The following is a 20,005-nucleotide window of genomic DNA, read 5'->3' as shown; positions in this document are numbered from 1 at the left end:
TAGGTGTTTTACTTCCTTACGAGTTGAGTTTCCTCATCCTCTCTTTCCTGTGCCCAGGATGCAGTCACCAGAAATCCCCATTTGGGTAATCCAGTGAGCCTTTCTGTAATTTCCTGGACCTTTTACTCCCTTTGTTCTAGAATGCATTTCCTCACCTGTGCTATTTGTCAGCAAGGCTGCAGACTTCACCGGCCTTGCCTGGGGGTGCAGTGGACTCTCCGATTGTTCTGAGCAGCTCTCCCTGTTGTCTCAACTGACACGTTTGCTGCTTCAGGCCTTGCCCAGGGTTCTTCCCTACACAGGATTAAATCCACCCAACTGATTTCTTTTATAGACCATCCTCGTCTCCATTAAGGTGATTCTGGCTGGAAATCACCTTCCTCAATAAGGCTTCTCTTTTCTGAATCGGATCACAACAGCTGACAGCTTTTGTGAACTCCTCTGTTTTTATTTGCTCTGATGTGGACAGACTGGCTTCCGTATTCCTTTAGAGGAGGGCGGTCTCCATGTCTGTTCCATGTTCCTTCTGCATTTAGGGATGGAAAAGGCGCCAGCATTCGACTATTATTTTCTAGCTTCCTTGGAGCGCAGACTTTGACCTTCCCCCCCCCCAAAACCCTCCCCAAGGCCTCTGGCCTCCGATCGATCGGATGCCTGCTCCCAGGCGGCCACCCCTCCTGCTCTCTGGGGGCTCCACTGCTTTCCGGGCACTCCAAATGAGATGTAATTAGAAATGGATGCACTTGGGTGGCTCTCAAAACCTTGGCTTTGTGGAAGGACGCCTGGAGTCGAAGATGAGGGTCTGGTCTCTGACTCTGCTTGGGTGACACTGGTGTGTGGTGGGAAGGCGACCCCATCTCCTTGAGGCTGGGCCACCTCTTTGGATAGGAGCAAACTCATTTCCAGCATGTGGTGACAACCGTCGTGAGAAAAAGAAAATGGGGCAGACATTCTGTTAAGCCCATGGCATGAAAAACAAGGAAGGGCAGGGGGCTTCTGGAGACAAAAAGAAACTTGAAAACACAGCAACCTAAGGTTACCTGGGTCCCTTGCCTCGACCCTCATACAAACCTAACAAATCCCCAAAAAGGGAGGCCTGGCAGGATCCAGAAAATCTGTTTGTGGACGGGGTATCAACCGATACCAACGGATTAGCGTTAATTTTTTAGATGTGATAACAGGCGTTGGAGTTACAGTGTTTATAGGCAACAACATAAGCAAGTATAAACGTATTAACGATAATACACGTGAAAACGTATGGTGTGATATTTAGAGCTGCATCGTGAAGTAAGTAAGGGTGAGATGTGATATCTAGGACTTGCTTTGTATGCGTCAGCGAAACAAAAATGGGGCCCAAAAAGAGCTAGATGAAGCGGTGTCGGCAAAATCTTGGTAAGCGCTCAATCTGGGCAGCGAGAACTGGGTGGGGGGTTCTTTGCACTAATTGCCGTATATGTTGAATATCTGAATAACTGAAAACACTTTCAAAACGAATGCGTTAGAGGTGGCCCAAGCTGACATTATCATAGTGGCGAGAAATCAGAGACAACTCAGTGATGTCAGAGTGTGTCTGGAGGCAGAAACGTTTGTCCTCAGGGCTGCGGGTCCCTCCAGGACAAGGGTCTGCCTCATTTGTCCCTGAGCGCCCAGAGCTCCACCCAGTGTGGACATCCTCGCCTAAAACCAGCCAACAGAGAAGGCCCACGGGGCCTACGATCTAACAATTGCACCACTAGGAACTTGTCTAAAGGATACGGGAGTGCTGAATCAAAGGGGCGCACACACCCCAATGTTTATGGCAGCGCTTTCAACAATAGCCAAATTATGGAAAGAGCCTAAATGTCCATCAACTGATGAATAAAGATGTGGTCTAGATACACGAAGGAATACTACTTGGCGATGAAAAAGAATGGCACCTTGCCATTTACAAGAACATGGATGGAACTGGAGGGTATTATGCTGAGCAAAATAAGTCAGAGGAAGACAGATATCACGTGATTTCACTCATGTGGAATCTGAGAAACTTAACAGATGGACCTATGGGAAGGGAAGGGGAAATCAGATACAAACAGAGAGGGAGGCAAACCATAAGAGACTCTCAAACACAGAGAACAAACTGAGGGTTGATGCAGAGGGGGGAGGGGAACGTGGCTGATGGGCACTGAGGAGGGCACTTGTTGGGATGAGCACTGGGTGTTGCATGTAAGCGATGAATCGCGGGACTCTACTCCTGAGGCCAAGGCTACACTGTATGTTAACGAACCTGAGAATAAAGAACAGAAGAGAGAAGAAAAGAAAAGAAAGGGCCACGGGCAGCACGGGCTGCAGAGGAGTGTGACCAAACTTGGGGAGGGGAAGCTTGGGAGGGCAAGGGGAGGCAGGAGGCTAAGACCCACGCCGGTAAAAAGAGGGAGAGGAGGCGGAAATCAGTGTATGTCCCTGTCCTGCACTCACTTGGACAGCTAATAGGGAAGGTTCTAGACCAGGGAGCGGCAGGAAACAGTCTTGGCTCCGCGGAGGCTGGAGTGAGCCGGGCAGGCACCACAGCAGGGGGACCGGTCAGGGGGACAGGGCACCAAAGGCGCCACTGGCCTCGGAAACAGGGGATTGGCCCAGGTGGCGGAGTGGTGGTCTGTTTACAAGCCCCGGAGCCCGGCCGCGCGTGACAGCAAAGAGGGGACGGGATGACGCAGAGAGGGTATCTGAGGTCTTGCGGCAACTCGTCCTCGATGGGGGCAGGGAACTCTGAGGGATGGGCTGGTTCTCAGGGGAGACGGCCAGTTCAGGCGCAGACGTGCTGCGGACAGACAGTCTGGGTTTGGGACACAGCCTGGCTGGGAGCACCCCTCTTCTTTGCAAAGTAGAGTCAGTAAAAGCAGAAATGCAAGGCTGACTCGGGAAACCGTCAGGGTCGTGAACTCTCTCCCCCTCCCGGTGTCCTTGACCCAAAACTCACGGTGGCTTGCTCACACAGCTCTGATGAGCCTGGGGCTCAGCTGGAGCCCTGCCCTCTGCCCCAGCCTGGTGGGGGGTGTTGGGAGGAAGGGCGGCGTACCCCGAATCCGCAAGCCAGAGAATCTGCTGGACTCACACTCTAAGAGCTCTGAAAAAAAACCCACATGTGTTAAAATGGCCAGTGAAACTTTGTTATTCAGCTTCTACGTTAGGAGGCAACATGGGTATTAACACTTTTTGAACGTCTCCATATGCTATAGATTTAATCTGTATTATTTCATTTAAACCTCAAAGTAACTTTATGATGAGAAAGCTAAAGTTCAGAGAAGTTATTAACCCAGCCAAGGTCACACAGCTAAGTGAGGGGGGGGGGGACTTAGAGCCCAACTCAGGTCTGTCTATCTCTGTGCGCTACTCTTTCCTCTGCTTCATGACACAGTGATGGAAAAAATGCAGCTGGAAGTGAAAGAAATCTTAACCAGGTGTTGGAAGCAGACATTTGCCACCTGGCCTGGAGAGGTTTGCTAAAATGATGCCATAATTTCCTATCCTTTTAGCTAATAAAAAACTAATAGATACTTTAGGGAGAGGAAAAGTGTGGGAAAGGGAAACAAAGGGAAGACAGAGTCAGGTGCTGCCGGCAGCCAATACTAGGAGGAAAAAAACATTTTTCCTAAAATGACATAAAGTCTATATTGGGGAAATAATATACAATCAAGCTGGTGTATCTCACATTTTGAGGCTCGCTTACACTCACTTTTGACTCAGCAGCTGTACAATTGTGACTGGGAGGTGTATTTACACCAAACAGCTTTTAAATATTATTTTATACATCAAAGGATTTCTGTCTAGAGCTCGAAGTGGATATTGATTTATTTTTTTTAACGTTTGTTTTTTTTTTTTTTTTAATTTTTTTTTCAACGTTTTTTATTTATTTTTGGGACAGAGAGAGACAGAGCATGAACGGGGGAGGGGCAGAGAGAGAGGGAGACAAAGAATCGGAAACAGGCTCCAGGCTCCGAGCCATCAGCCCAGAGCCTGACGCGGGGCTCGAACTCACGGACCGCGAGATCGTGACCTGGCTGAAGTCGGACGCTTAACCGACTGCGCCACCCAGGCGCCCCTAACGTTTGTTATTTTTGAGACAGAGAGAGGATGCAAGCGGGAGAGGGGCAGAGAGAGGGGGGGACAGAGGATCCGAAGCAGTGAGATCTGATAGCAGTGCGCCCAGTGCGGGACTTGAACTCGCGAACACGAGATCGTGACCTGAGCTGAAGGAAGACACTCAACCAACTGAGCTACCCAGGCGCCCCATGGAGTAGATATTTTTTGAATTGAGTACTCACCTCAAAATGTATTGGGGAGTTTTTGTTTTTTAATATGGTTGGTTTTTAAAAGAGCACCAGGTGAATGATGGCTGGAGAAATAAACTCTGGTGTGTTTGAAAATCTTGCTGATGTGTTTCAGGCTCCGGCCTCTATTTTTCCACTGATAACATTCCATTAGGATTCCCAGATGGCTGGCTTGGCCCAGCGCCCCGCCTATCTGCCTAGAGGTAGCCCTTGATGAAACGGAAGCTGTGTGAGCACAGGCTGTGGCACCCACACACGGGAGTGAATCACGTTTCCCTCCTGAATTCCCAAGAGGCAGACAGGCTGTCTAGATTACCCTGGGTGTGCTGGCTCAGCCCCAGGGTCACAGCGCCCATGTATCAGCATTCACGAGGACATAAAACCAAGTAAGAGACTCAGTGATCGCTCACCATGAGGCAAAGACCAGTCACCGGCTACCTTCACCAGGGCACAGAGTGAAGTATATTTCAGGGAAGCACTTAAGTGAAAGAGAATCCCACCGACTTGCTGGGGGAAGCCAAGGGCAGCAACCAGAACTCCTTGACCTTGAAACTGGAGAAAGTCGGCACAGGGCCTTATCCTACCCCCTCCCACCAACTGTGATGCGGAGAAAGAAGTTGTACAACAAAAGGGTCTCCTTGTTGTTTATTCAGATTAAATAACTGGAAAACTGGATGTTTTCACCAAATATATTCCCCTTTCTTCTTGACTGCCCTCATACTGAAAACATCAGAACACCCCCTACCTTGTACCAAGAAAGAAAAACAAGGTAAGGGGGAAAAAGATTTGTCCCCCGTACGTGACATCTTAGGCATTTTGAACAATTCTATTTGTAATGGTAAGTGGCCACTAGAAGATTTTCTTCCACCAGAGAAAAACAAAAACTGCGTGAGTTACACTTCAGGAATAAAGAGAGAGAAAATACTACCAAAACACTGAAAGAAGGAATTCTTCCCTTTAGCTCATTTATTTTCCTTTTTATTCCCTGTAGCAAAGTCCCGAAATGCATAACAGACCCTGCACACCGAACAGGGGGGGTGATATCTTGGTAAAGATTTCTGGGGAAGATGGTTTGGGGAAAGGTATTCTTAACAATGCAAATATTAACAAGCGTCTGGTATTTGGGAGGTATGCAAACAATACGTCAAGAAAAATGTTTCATCGGGGAAGGACAAAACAAAATCAAGACACTTCTGCTCACCACTGTAGGCATTTTCTTACTGCCCTGCACTTTCTGGATATCTCATTCTCAGATGTCATCTTTTTATCAGCCTGTTTTCTCTAAGTCATGAGGACAGGTTTAATTATGCATCAACGACACAGGTTCATTTCAGAAGTCAAGATTTACTAATGCAGGAGTGTGGCAGCATGCTAATGACATTTTCATGTTTACCAAGAGTGTGAAGTTTGGGGCTTCGACAAGATCAGTCAAACGGTAAGTTAAAAGTATTTTATTGAATGGCTAAAGAGCACAGAGGGACACAGAATCCCTAGCTACCGTTTCAAAATTATACTTGCAAATTTGGCACAAGAGGGCTTCTCAAGATTAATGCATAAACATTTTTGCTCCATTTCTTGTGAGTTACATTCCTGAGAAAAACTGCTACGATATTTGCCAGCGACTTGGACCTGGCTTTTATGACTTGGCAGGATGTCCTGAAGAGGCCCTAGGGAAGGCGTTCCGAGCTCTCCCGTGGTTAGGGGTGTTGAGGACACCTGGCGAGCAGGATGGGCTGGGGGCTGTCATCCGCGCATGCATAGGCTAATGTCCTACGTGTGACTCTGTTAGCTCCATTCTTAAGCCATGAGATAAAAGCGCCCCTCACTAAGGGCCGAGGGGCCACCTATGTCTCTCTCAGCATCTCTCTGGGGCCACGTTCCACATGAGCCCACACAACAGGGACTGGGAGGTCCGCACGGATAGCGCAGGCTCACTCTCCCTGCCCAACCATCAACTCGCAGGGCTTTCACATTTCCAGGCGGTCAACAAATATTTACAGAGCTTCTACGACGCGCCAGACTAACAGCCAAAGACAGATGCACCAGTGAAGTGAAATATTAGATGGGGGGCGGGGAATGAGAAACGGGGATGTGAGAAGAGTACTCAGGATCTCTCAACGACGGCGTCTCTAAGTCTTTACAAGGAAGGGCCGAGCGGAAGAAACCTCCCCCACCCCTTCCCGGGCTGACCCGCCCCCACGCCTCCCTGCACCAGAGGTGCACAGGAATCCAGGCAGGTGTGAAAGGAGCAAACAAAGGCGATGAACGAAAAGTTGTGAGACCAGGCAGGACAAAATCAGAACAGCCCGTAGCCACTATCTAGTTTGCAAATGGACCACCCAGAAAATCTGGGAGCAATTAGGAGGGAGGAAAAACAAATGGTGGTGGGTCAGGGGCGGGGGTGGGGGGTGGTCTGAGGATGATGGGAGGCGGGGCATCCCCGAATGATCTGCTAGGAACACAAAAGTGAGGCAACACACCGCGACGAGAGCCCAAGGGAACCGGAGCCACGGAGCGGGGGTGCACACTCACGTTCTTGCGCAATCACTCCAGCCACACAATCGTCACGTTTACAGAGTGATCAGAAAACAGATTTGAAGGTGCAGAAGGTAGGAAGCCCCATTTAAACTCTAATTACTTTCGGATACTCATTTGAACCTTGAGAAGTGCATTTTGAACAGGACACGTGAATTTTAACAATGACATTCTTTTTATGAACCGTAAGGAGGCATGGGCTCACAGCCCGCATCCGCCTTCAACATCACAGCTCTCCAGCCAAACTAAAGACCAGCAGCGGGGACACTGTGCTCCTGCCACGGGTCAGGCGACCTGCCGTGTGGTCCGCATTGTTTCGTTAAGTCCCAACCCACCTTCTCCCAAATAATGGTCTTCGGTTACAGACGAAGAGACCATCTCACTATGTAAAATATCTTGTCCAAGGTCACGCGGCTAAGCAGCAAACAGCTGAGCCAGAATTCACACGCAGGCTCCAGATCTCCGTGGGATGCACACGGGCACACAATCCTACCAGTGCCTCTGCACGGGCTGCTCCCTCTGCTGGAAACACACACTCAGTATTTCCATCTGCCCGCCTCCTCCAAGCCCTGTTTCCCATCCCATCTCCAACGTGAAGCCCTTCATCTCCCACGCCAGATGACCTCCCGGGTTGTCGCCTCCTCTGAACGCCCTCCAGGCTACCGACCCCATGTCCAGGCCTGTTTTAACCTCACGGACCAGAACGAGACCCCGGCCCCACGTTGGATCAAACACGGTGAAGCGCATTCTTATGCCACGTCGGGCGCAAGGTGTTCCTGTCAAATGCTGCAGAAGAGTTTTTAGAATTTTGCTTTGAAAGTCTCATTTTACTTAGGAATTACCTATGATCTCTCAGCAGTCACTGGGTATATGCGAGCATGCTTGGGATCTAGGAGGCCCTGTGAGTTGTTTTCAAAGACGCTAAAACTCAGCATGCGTATTACATCTAACAGTTACTAAGACTGATCTGCCTTTTGTAGAGTTTTAAACCCTTATTAATTTCAATTTGCCGAGGCTTCTCCCTATTTTTAGAGCCTAGGAACGTTTTTGTTTTTTTTTTTTTTCCAGGTCTCAAAGAATTTTGTAGGCCCTTGAAAATCTAGTAGGTGCTAAGCACTGGGCCTAAAGTATCTAACGGACAGAGCAGGCCTTAGCCATGTGCTGCCGTGTGTAACCCTTCTATACAGATCTGCTTCAAGCCCGGCCGCTGTCCCCACCCAGTCATGGCTTTCAGCTTATTGAAGACAGGGATTTTTGTCTTGTTGACAGATTATTTTTTACAGCGACTGGCACAGCTGCCATATAATGAATGCCAATGGCCTCACTTGTTAAAAAAATGTCATGAACAAACACAAAAACCACAACTTGAACTACACGCTCTACAACTCCTTCCCTGAAGTATCTGAAGTTATTTGAAGTTATATTCCTAATAGTTCTCAAACTCTGGGTTAAAAAAGAAAATGCTTTTGTCTTCATTGCTTTGGAAGATGGTAGGATCGAACAGAATTGAAACATTAAGACACACAGTAGGAATCTCTAGACGTCTTCAGCTTGCAGATTTCGGTTTTCCTGGCAGTGAGCTACAGATTTCCTTAAACCCACGTATAGGAGAGTGGTACTCCGAGTTTTCCAGACATTCCATGTGTCTAAGACAGCAATACTAAGTTGTTCTTGGGTCCAGGTCAGCTTCCTTTGGTAGTACGCGGGCTTTAACTAAATGCAATCTAATAACACTGTGACGTACAGGATTAACCAAAAGCTGTTCACATGCCCAACTTTTAGGTATGGGAAAGAGGAGGCCGATGTCCCACGGGAAATAAGGAGAGGGAACGATAGCATTTGTTCCTGTGAACTCGCCCATACGTCACATGATACTTTCTCAACACCAGTAGAAAATCACAATTCGGTAAAAGCACAATGAAAGGCCCCAGGTACACTTGCCATGAACCGTAACAAGGTTTACATGAAAAACACACATTATTCGGCATGCAAACCTTCATGGTAGATACTCATCATTGAGTATAATAATTGGGCCTAACATCAAAAGGCCTAGCTTTGGTAACAAGCCTGAAACAGGCCTTTTCCACCTTGGGATAGTAGCGCTGCTATTTCTGTTTTCTGCACGTGGGCTGTTTTGGCCACGCCCAGACCCCGTGAAAACCCCCAGCTTTACCTGGGGACAGGCCGCATCTCACGTGGCCACTGAGAAAATGCGATTTAAATCTGCCTGTGACTATATTCTTCGAGAATCCCCAAAACGGCTCAAACTGAGCAGGCCATGCTCTCATGGAAAACTGAGGAGAGGAAAAGCAAGGTGGGATGGAAAAGTAGGGAGCAGGGCTGGGAGAACTGGCGCCCCCCACGCTCTTGGCCGGCGCTGGCCCACCTCTTCCCGTTACTGTCCCGAAGCATCGCTTTCCCCATCACTCTGGCCTTCGTTTCCAGCTCCTGCACCTCCTCCAGCAACGTTTTCTTGCAGGTATGCTTGGCCCTGCGTCGGAAGGAAAAGACAAAAAGCACATGACATAGGAACTTTATACAGCGTTAAAGCCTGGCTGCTCCCTTTCGGGGCCACATCTGGATGCCCTTGGACGCCGAGGCTGCAGCTCCGGACATCGTGGAACAGTCACAGTCCCGGTGCGTGGCCGGGGCTCCACTTTCATACACCGGGAAGCATCCCAAGTCCCCCAGAACACACTTGGACCGTGAGCCTCAGAAGTTAGCCCACATCTGCCAAGGAACACTGCCTGCTGCTGAAAGCCCGAGAATCTGGCTGAGGGCCCAGCCTTTCAGACCAAGGACCGGGGTCCGTGGATATTCACGGGTCCAACTCCAAAGTGTTTCACTGGAGAACCTAAGAACCCAGAAGATGCTTTAAATCCTTACCCTAGTGGATGTATGCGGATCCCTTAGCCCTGGCCCCTACTGGGATCACAGACCCCGGGTGAGTAGTTTGTTCTCTTTTTAGCGTCAAAAGAGCCACTGTCACAGCAGGAATGGGATGTATGTATGTATGTATGTATGTTTATTTACTTTTGAGAGATAGAGACAGAGTGTGAGCGGCGGGTGTCAGGGGGTAGAGGGTGGGGCGGGGGGCAGAGAGAGGCACACACAGAATCCAAAGCAGGCTCCAGACTCTGAGCTGTCAGCACAGAGCCCGACGTGGGGTTTGAACTCATGGACCGTGAGATCATGACTATGAGCTGAAGTCAGATGCTTAACCGACTGAGCCACCCAGGCCACCCAGGTGCCCCGGGAATGGGGTTTATAATGCTGGAATTCATGCTCTTCAAGCCAAACTCTGGACCTGAAATTTAGGGTCCATACAAATATCCAGGCACAGCTTTTCCACTGTTCTCTTGCAGAGACTTACCCTCAGGGCCCATCTATGTGGGTCTCCATGGCGTAAAGCAACTGATGTAGCAACGGAAATAAGCTGGCCTCTGCACCACAGTTTAAACCTCAGCCTGTCACGTCACGCCCCTCGAACTGCAGGAAGAACCGCCTGCCCTCTTTTTCTGATTAAACTAAGAATACCTTACAACATTCAAACAAGCAGCTGATCTCAGGATCTTCCTGAAATTGAGACTAAACACAGAGCTACTGGTTGGAAACGGTACCGCTGAAGGAAAAGGCCATTTGACTAGACACAGGTATGAAACCGGGGGGGGGGGGGGGGTACAACTAAAAAGAAAAAGGGCTCATTGCTTAGCAATATAGGGCAGGTTTCTGTATTACAAAAAGCTTTTCATTAGTTTCAGTGTAAACAGATGTGGAGACCCTGCTAAGTGCCAGGACTCAAAGACAGAACAAGAACAAGAACAAAAACAGAGCATCTCTGCAAGGAAGAGAAAACAGCGTAACGGGAACATTCTGAAGACACAAGCTGTTGTAGTGAAATCGCATTCTTCCTCCCACCCTCCACCTTCAAGGGAAGAAGTCTGTTAAGATAACGCCCAGTCATCCCCTAACACTCCAAGTTAATCTATAATGGAGTATTAGTCCTAAGACACTGTGTATGTGCCTGTCATTCCTTTTCCCCAAAGTAAACAAGAGAACTTAGCCACACAGGTTTTAACACATAATACCTTAATTACATCAAGCCGAGTCCCGGGACTCAGTAGTGATAACATACTGCAGTTCAAAGCAGAGACTGTGGAATTTTAATTTAAACAAGAAATGAGAAAACGTTTAGCGTTTTGCCGGAGACAGTAAAAAAAGAATGTTGAAATTTGCACTGTTCGTTATTATTGAATATGCTGGGCCTCCAACTTGAACTTTTATCTCATGGGCTCACGGGGCTAGGATGATAGGGAGACAACTAAGGGGCAAGCCCCGCTCCGCTAGGATTCACCCCAGATATACAGGTCCCCAAATACACAGAGAACACATCTGCGGGTCCTGGGGGATGAACATGTGCTCTGTTTCAGGATGGTCCTCAATCCACCCCTCCCCTCCTTCCTCCCTCCTTCTCCCAACACAGAGCAATCAGGGCTCATCAACCTCTGTAACAGCCCTCGGAGTTATCTTCTGGGCTGGGGGACAAGGGTGCCACCAAGAAGTAGGCTAGGAACAGGGAGGCTGGGCCAGTGGGCTGGAAATCTACACCTTAGGCCAAGGGAAAACGAATCTGACCCACTACATTGAAACTGCCAGTTTTGGCTCATTCACAAAATCATTTCAGGGTGAAATGATCTGAGTATCCTAATGCCCCCAGACACTGTGCATGTTTTTAATGGATGAAACTCATCGGTGTCCAAGAATTACTCAGCAAGTTTTCAGTATTTCCACGAGCCTAGCTCATGGGACTTGACCACTATTTGAGAACACCGTATGGCAACGCTTGGGGATGATTCCGTGAGTCTTTCTGCATGTGGCACTGGGGTAGAAGTGATGTTAGCAACGCAAAACTGCTTTTTCAAGGGCCTTTACCTCATTAATAAATTCTTCGTTAGATGAATGGCTCTCCTCCCCCTGTCAAAGTTCACATGTGAAAAGCCGGCCTTTAAGCATCAGCCACTGGCATGCGAGTTCGGTCTCACCAGGCACCGGGGTGTGGCTTGTTCTGAGTCACAGCTGTGACACAGTGAGCCCCACTGTCCCCCAACGGCTGGCCCGCTGTGGTCTGGGGCTGCTCCATCCAACCCCGCACCAAAAGACCAGATGATCCCACGAGGGGTAGCGTGGGTTGCTTAGCCACTGCCAGAGCGTGAGAGTCGTCTGGGAGCCTCCAGATACGGCTATGGGTATCTCCACGTATTCGGGGTTTTTTAACACAAATAGATCGACGTAGCATCTTGACCTTTGCATCTTTCTGTTTCTGAAACTTTGTTCCTTGACTCCCTCCTCTGCATGGAAAAGCAGCAAGTCAAGGAGATGTTCGATTCCACTAAATGTGGATGAAAATGAAAATACAATTTGGTTCACAAAAACTTAGTTTAGTTGGGTTTTTTTTTTTTAAATCAAGACTCATTTGTATACAGAAATTTCTTATTACTTTTTATTTCCATTTAACTGCCTATCTGGGATTATAATAAGGAAATGAAATCATTCTGGAATTGGTGAACGTATTGTGTGCTGACTGGTAAAGTATAAGAGATACGGTTAGATAGAAGGAGACGGGTTCCTGTGCCCAGTGGCCTTGAGCTTTATATTATTTCTACAAAGCAACTAACGAATTTCACCTAAATGAGAATGAGTGCATGGCAGCTTACCTAAGAATGTGGTCATGGGTAAACATTTTGGAAGCGTGTAAGCTCAAGTGTATTAAAATAGTTCTGGGCAATTTAAACTTCATGCTTCTAATAAAAATACTCGTTAGCCAGGTATCACATATAATCAGTCAATTATTTTAGTAAAAGATGTGTTAGTTCGGTCCCTGATGAAAATTATGGTTAATAGGATAACAGAGGAGGTACTTTATGGCATCCAAATCTGACTTAAGATAGTCTCACGGATCTTCGACCAGAAAGCTGACAGACTTCATGGAAAAAATGACTGAATTACCTCATGCTGGTTTTCTTTCTTTCTTTTTTTTTTTTTTTCCCCTGACTCTGAAACAGTCTAGGTCCTGAAATGGGAGAGGGGGACTGGGCAGGCTAAGGGGGGAAAATGTAGAAAGAGCAGCTCACTTCCCTCAACACTCATAGAAATACATGCAAAAAGGTGGGCCTGCCTCCTGCTGGGATTTAAAAGCTCTTTCAAAAGAGAGTCAACCTCCAACATTCAAGACAAAACAAAAAGTCCAGTAAGATTGGGCCAAGGCAAGATGAGAGAGTCATCCCGTGAGAGACTCTGACAGGCCCCACAGGCTCTTCCGAGCCTGTGGTAATTTTTGGTTTGGTAATTCCGATTCACTTCACTCAAAACTCTCCTTGGAAGCCCAAGGACAGTCACAGCACATCGTGTCTCAATAAATAGTTGACACCCGGAACCCAGTGAAGGGAGGTTGTGGACAAGCAGGGTTCGTGTGTTTGCTCAGTGTGCAGGAAGGAAAACCGTAACACGTCCCGGGAGTTAAAGCTCAGAAAGAGAAATCACAGTGCGACTCATAGTCGGCTTTCTCTTCCCAGAGAAGCCTCTGAATTTACGGGACTCGACAACATCGATGTCAGGCCGGGAGTGTAAACATGGGCCCCGTGATCACAGGGAGGATTCCCAAGTAAACTTGTGAAATTCTTGTTTTTTGAGGACAGAGGTGACTGTACTTTAGATGTGAAATGTGTACTACAAATTGAGCATATTCTTTGGGCAAATACTGCAGGTGAGAGCCAAGGTACACACCCTCCCTGGTTTCTCCAAACAGAAAGGGACAAAAGTACATTTCTGTAAGTGTCCCTGCACTTTGGTAGCGGCCCTTCTGGCTCAGCCCAAAGCCGAGGTGCCGTCTGCTCCTGGGAAGGGCTGTTTTCTGGGCCCCTACCGGGCAGGCGGTAGCAGGTGGGACAATGCCTGGGGTCTGTCTGCCTCTGTTGGCCCCCCACCAGCCTCCTCACCACAGAGCACGGCCCCTGCTCCTACCTGGCTGGCAAGCTTCTTGGAAATGAAGTGACTTTTGCTCTTTCCCTCCGGTGGAGCTGGAGGCAGTGTCCTTTGATTTATTCTTGCTAAAATGTAAATGGCACTAATTTTACAGTGCCAGGGGAAACCAAAAACAAGTCCCGCTTGAAGGAATAATTTGCTTCCTTGGTGACCGGTAACTTTTACTCAGAATGGATTGGAAAAGACGAGGAGGTAGAGAACACTGTCATCGGCCAACACTCTTCGAAATGGTAGAAAGATACTTTTGCTAAAGTCTCACTTGACAAATACAGTCTCGATAACATGTTTTTTCATGGCATTAATCTAGATAGTTGAATTAAAATAGGCTGAGATTAATTTATAATTGCATCACTATTCTCAATCAGTATAAATTGTAAAGTGATCTAATGTAACCAACGTCATGCTGTATTTACCTAAAACTAACCCAACTGTCATGTGAAATTGAAGAAATTTAGCAAGGTAAAATGGTATGCCACAATTGGGCTTTGTGCTATAAGAACAAATAACAGAACATTTTCTCTCAGTGCATTTATTAGATTAAGAAAACATCTTTCCTGGCTATAATTTCATTTCCAAAGATTCTAGTTCAGTTATTTACAAAACACGGGTTTAGTAGATAAAAGGAAAGTAGTGGTAAATCAAGCCATTTAATAAATTAGAATTATTTAGTTTTTACCAACAGTTGCAAAACTTAGTGAAGAGGAAAAAAAACGCACCCAAAATATGTGCTATACAATTCTCTCTCTTCCTCTCTCTCTCTCTCTCTCTCTCTCTCCACGTTAGGCATCATCGGGTGTCAAGATAATGCCAAAGTGAAGACTTTTTCAAAAGACATCCTTAACTGTCAGGCAAGAACAATTCTCATTGAGTGTGGGAGGAAGGGGGAGATAAAAATGAAATCTGATGTCTTTTCCTGGAAGGTTTGGATTAAAGTCTCAATTCTCTACCTCAGGGCCCCAAAATAATTATGCTTTGCCTAGAGTAAAACCAATCCAGGAGGCTCAATTTTCAGGGAAGTCGGCAACTGTTTGTAGGAGGGATCAGGCCTGCCCCAAACAAAACTCAGTGTTACCTCATTTGGAGTATTCCGTCTCTTTCTCATGGATAAAATTAAAATTTACATTCTCTTGGAACGTAGTTGCTTCACTTACCTTGTACACAAGACATTTCAGAAACAATATTATTTTGAAACGTAAGCAAAAGTTGAGCATGAATTGTTTCCTGTCTGACCCACATTATAATTTCATCTTTGTGATTAATGTTCACATAGATCTGTACACGGACACTCTAAATAAATTATATTTGAAGGATTCCTACTGTGAGTTACTGGGAAAATGAAGACTCCTTCCTTCCAAGTATTTTCTAATTTGAAATGACCTGCACATACAGTTTTTGGCCAGGCAGGAGACCTGATTCTTGAGAAGTCCCGCAGCATGCAGGACCCTACCGCAGGGTTCACGAAAGGTGATTGCAAGGGCAGCTGAGCAAGACTTAGGGCGGCCACTTCACTTTTCACTTACGCTCTCCACGCCACATCTTCGATCAAACACGCCGTGGGAACCAGAAATAATCCCAACCAGAAGTGTGCAGAGCTCAGGACCATGGTTGCCTGCAAGACAGAGAAGTGACACGTGCGTTAGGTTCGTTCTTTCAAAAAACCTATGTGATTTAATCAATGGAAAACATCCCATAACACACACACACACACACACACACACACACACCAGACATTCAATCACAGCGAAAATGTGCCTCTCTGTTGATCTCCATCAGCTCTGGTCTCCTTTCATTTTAACAAGCGTTGTTGTCTCCCTCTTTAAAAAGTGCTTTTTTAAGCCTCTTTCTGATCAGAACGCTGTCCCCAAATCCCTCCTATATGGAAAGGTTGGAGCCAGCTTGCTATCAAATCAGCTTTTCTCTAGGAGGCTCATTACATCCACTTCCCTTATACATCAGCCCATGTTCCTTCGCTGCTCATTCGTTCGTAGAACCAGTACCTTGGTGCAAGGTACAGTGATTCTGAACACCCAGAAGAGGAAAATGAATGGTTATAGTCCTTGCCTCCCAGGAACTTAAAATCATTAAGTACACACACACACACACACCTACACACACACACACGTGGTATAATCTATAGATATTCCCTGATTTTCAACAGGGTCATATGCTGATAAACCCATCATAAGTTGAAAATATCATAAGTCAAAAATGCAGTTAATATACCTAACTTACTGAACACCACAGCCAGTTGGGCAAAATCATCAAAACCCTGTTTTATTTTTTTAAGTTTATTTTTGTTTTGAGAGATATATAGAAGCACACTGGGGAGGGGCAGAGAGGGAGAGGGAGACAGAATTCTAGGCAGGCCCCATGCTGTCTGTGCAGAGCCCGACGTGGGGCTAGAACTCACAAATCATAAGATCATGATCTGAGCCTAAATCAAGACTTGGGAGTCCAAACAACTGAGCCACCCAGGTGCCCCAAGCCTGTTTTATAATAAAGCATTAATGTGGAAAACTGTATGGAGGTTCCTCAAAAAATTACAAATAGAAATAACCATAGGGTCCCCAAATTCCACTACTGGGTATTTAGCCAAAGAAAACAAAAACACTAATTCGAAAGATATATGTGCCCTTATGTTTACTGTAGCATTATTTACAATCCATAGTCAAGATATGGAAGCAACCTAAGTGTCCATCCACAGATGAATGGATCCAGAAGAGGGGGGGGGGGGGGGGTGTACGGACACACAACGGAATATTACTCAACCGTGAACATGAATGAGATCTTGCTGTGTGGGACCACGTGGATGGACGTACCAGAGGGTATAATGCTGAGTGAAAGAAGCCAGACAAAGACAAAAGCCATATTTTCCCTTCCACGTGGAATCTAAAAAACAAACTTATTAACAAACAAAAACGCAGAAAAAGACCCATAAGTACAGAGAACAAATTGGTGGTTGCCGGAGGGGAGGGGGAATGCAGGGAGGGAGGGTAAAACAGACGAAGAGGGTGACAGATAGAGGCTTCCATCACGGGGATGAAAGGCACAGCCTAGGGAAGACGGTCAGTGGGACGGGAAGCGTTGTATGGTGACACGTGGCAGTCATACTACAAAGAGATTTGTTGCATCACTACGCTGCACACCGGAAGCTAACATAACGTGGTGTGCCAACTATGCTTTGATAAAAAAAAGAAACAAAAAACGAGAATCTCCTGCCACGTACTGAATACGGTGCTAAAAGTGACAGGTAGTTGTCTGGGTGGCGAATGGTTGTGAGCGTGTCGGTTATTCACCCTCGGGGCTGTGCCGGCTGCCTGGGGAGTGGCCACTGCCCGGCGTCACGAGAGACAATCGTACCACATGCCGCTGGCCTAGGAAAAGATCCAGATTCAAAGCTCCAAGTACGGCTTCTACTGAATGCGTCTCGCTCTCACGTCATCATCAAGTTGGAAAATCCTAAATGGAACCATCCTAAGTCAGGGACCGTCCGTACACGACACAGCGGAATATGACATGTATTGTGATCACATTCTAGGGGGTTTCAGAAGGCTGGTCAGGCTCCTTAAAGAACACAGAACGTGAGATGTGTCTAGAAAGATAAGCAGGGTTTCGGCAGCTAGGGAAGGGTAGAGGGAGAGCAGTTCCAAGGGGAACGATGAGTGACAGGGACAGGCAGCGAGGACAGCAGCCTTTGATGAGCTTTTCTTGGTCCTGGCATGCTGCATCACAGACAGTTTGGGGCAGAGGGTTTTAAGGTATAGAGCTGTGGGGCCAAGTTAAATGTCAGGGGAGGAGGGGAAAAGAGAATGTAGGGCAAAAGCCGGGGAGGGAGGTGCGGACAAGTTTGCTCTAAGCAAATGTGGGGGCTGGGGAGTAGGGAGTCCTTAGATTGGGGTTTCCGGTGAGCCGGGCTGGGAGCTTGGAGCTGGCTGGCAACCGACAAGTTGGCCTGGAAGGGTGGGCCACTTCGAAAAGGGACAAAGGTGACAGAACCCTTCACGTTCGTTCCTTTGCTTTCCTCACCATTTGGTTCCACGGGAAGAGAGAGGTTTTGCCACAACTCATTACCAAGTGGCTGGAGGCTTTCCGAGGGCGGGCGGGCAGTGGGGTCGAGGCACACGTAAGCTGGGGGACACTTGCAGGGACGCGGCAGGGCTGAGAATCAGGGGGCGCTCAGGGCAGCTCTCTTCAAGTGCAGAGGGCGGGGTTTGGCCCCCACGCGGCATGCTAGTTTCAACGCGCTCTCTGGTTTCCGTCCTCTGTTCTGGTGGGCCCGCCACACCCACCGCGGCCCTTGTCCCGAGCAGCCACGGCAAAGCCCACGCCTAACCGCTCGGGTCTTGCCTCCGAACTCTGTCGCGTGGCTCTCCGCGGGACTCGGAGCTTCTGACGATGGGTCTGAGACGCAGTGAGGTCTGGGGTAAGGCTGAACTCCACCCAGGGCCTGGAGGACTTGCTTTGATTTTTCTAAAAAAAGTGCCTGTTTTCTGACTTAAAACTATGGGAGCGCGTTGCGCCCCATCAATCACGTCTCTTCCACTTCATCCTCAGGAAATAAGTAATAAAGTGTCCGAAGAAGTAAGCGCAAGAATATTCACACCGTGCTGTGCTACCAAAGACAGGAAGAAAGAAACGTCCAAGAACAGGACTTAATTATATTGTGGTACCTACAGACAATGGGCTCGTGGGTGGCAATTAAGAGGGCCAGAGAATTAGATTCGTTGGCACAGAGGAATGTTATAAGGCTAATGCAAACTCCGGTTCTGACACCTCTTCCAATGGACCCACCATGGCAATGGGAGTGTGGGAAAAGCAGCACAGCTGGGCCAAATCTCGAAATTGAACTTGAGATGCCATGTCCTGATGCAGTCTGCTACAAGGTCCCGTGTCTTTGAATGTGAAGCCTTCAGCACGTGTCTATATACGTCAATATACACTCCGATTGTTGTAGGTCGTGTTTTAGGATTTGCTCGCCTTTCACAAACACATTTTGGGACTTCAAAAGGGGTGGAGTGGTCCCGGCCTTGCCGGGCTGGAGACTAACGCCCGCTTTCATACGTGCAGCTGACATGTTCGTGTATAATGCATCTGGGATACAGGAGGACGGTGACTGGTGTTTGCATATCTCTCTGGCTATCTCTACTTCCCGTTTTTTCTACTGAAAACATGTATTACTCACATGAAAGAAAGATGTAACCCGACCCCTCCCTCCACCTCCCAAGCGAACCATGGGAAGGAGCCCACCAACAACCCTCTTGCCTCTATGGCTGGCTGAGTCCCCAGCCGCAGGGCTGAGTTGGCACCTTGGGTATTGCTCTCTGCTGTACCTGCCTGGGGTGGCACTTGCCCATGGAAGGTGGGACTGGTTTGAGCTATACTTACCGGGGGTACGTCCTGGATCATCTGCTAGGTGTATTTACCAAAGGGTACGGTCATTTAAAAATAACACTTGACAATAATGATTTAAACTAGATTATGAAACTCAGTAAGAATTTTACTTGCTGAGGGAAGTAAGGACCGTGAACTTTGAGCTGCCCTACTGGAAATATGAAGCCCCCACCCAAATTGACAAAAGTTATATAGAGATTTGCAAATATTGTTGTTGCTGTTGCTGGTGTTTAAAACTTGGAGCCGGGAAGATTTCATGTATATAACTTAAAAGTGTGGTTCCAGAAAAGTTTCTACAGATTTTCATGGAGTGACTGAGGTCCAACGTCCTGAAAGCTTCCCTAAGGCCACAGCTTTAGTTATTTAAACTTAATTACATTTACTTGTTCTCTTAAGCATGACACACACACACAAAATGTTTATTGAGCTGGGCTGGGTGACAAATGGCACTTAACTACTCTTTCCCCTCCCCTCTCCTAAGTACTATTGAGTGAGGTTTTAAAAATATCCTTTTGATGTGCTAACAGTCTGTTGGGAAGAAGGGACCCCCTCTTCCCAGTTAGCACATCTTTACTAGCACAGACATGAGCCACTCGGGTGCCAAATGCACAGGAACCCACTGCAGTAAACTGAGGCTCAGGTGGGTAGAATGAGTTGGTACATTAGGGCGCAAAAAGGTGAGAGCCCAGACAGGACTGGAGGTTTGTCTGACTATAATGAGCTGCCCAGCA

General features: G+C 47.5%; 1 protein-coding gene across 1 annotated transcript in view; it reads right to left on the bottom strand.

The window, feature by feature from the left end:
• Positions 1 to 20,005, bottom strand: part of LOC125934215 (phospholipid-transporting ATPase IB) — a 433,509-nt gene that overhangs the window by 36,398 nt on the left and 377,106 nt on the right. The window contains exons 34-35 of the mRNA XM_049647534.1: positions 15,404 to 15,492; positions 9,229 to 9,333 (exon numbers count right to left, since the gene is read on the bottom strand). Coding sequence (XP_049503491.1) covers positions 9,229 to 9,333; positions 15,404 to 15,492 — 194 coding nt within the window. The remainder of the gene's footprint in view (positions 1 to 9,228; positions 9,334 to 15,403; positions 15,493 to 20,005) is intronic.

The sequence above is a fragment of the Panthera uncia genome (assembly GCF_023721935.1).
Source record: "Panthera uncia isolate 11264 chromosome A1 unlocalized genomic scaffold, Puncia_PCG_1.0 HiC_scaffold_16, whole genome shotgun sequence".
Lineage (NCBI taxonomy): Eukaryota > Metazoa > Chordata > Mammalia > Carnivora > Felidae > Panthera > Panthera uncia.
Note: the sequence above shows the minus strand (reverse complement) of the source record. Positions and strands in the feature narration are given on the sequence as shown.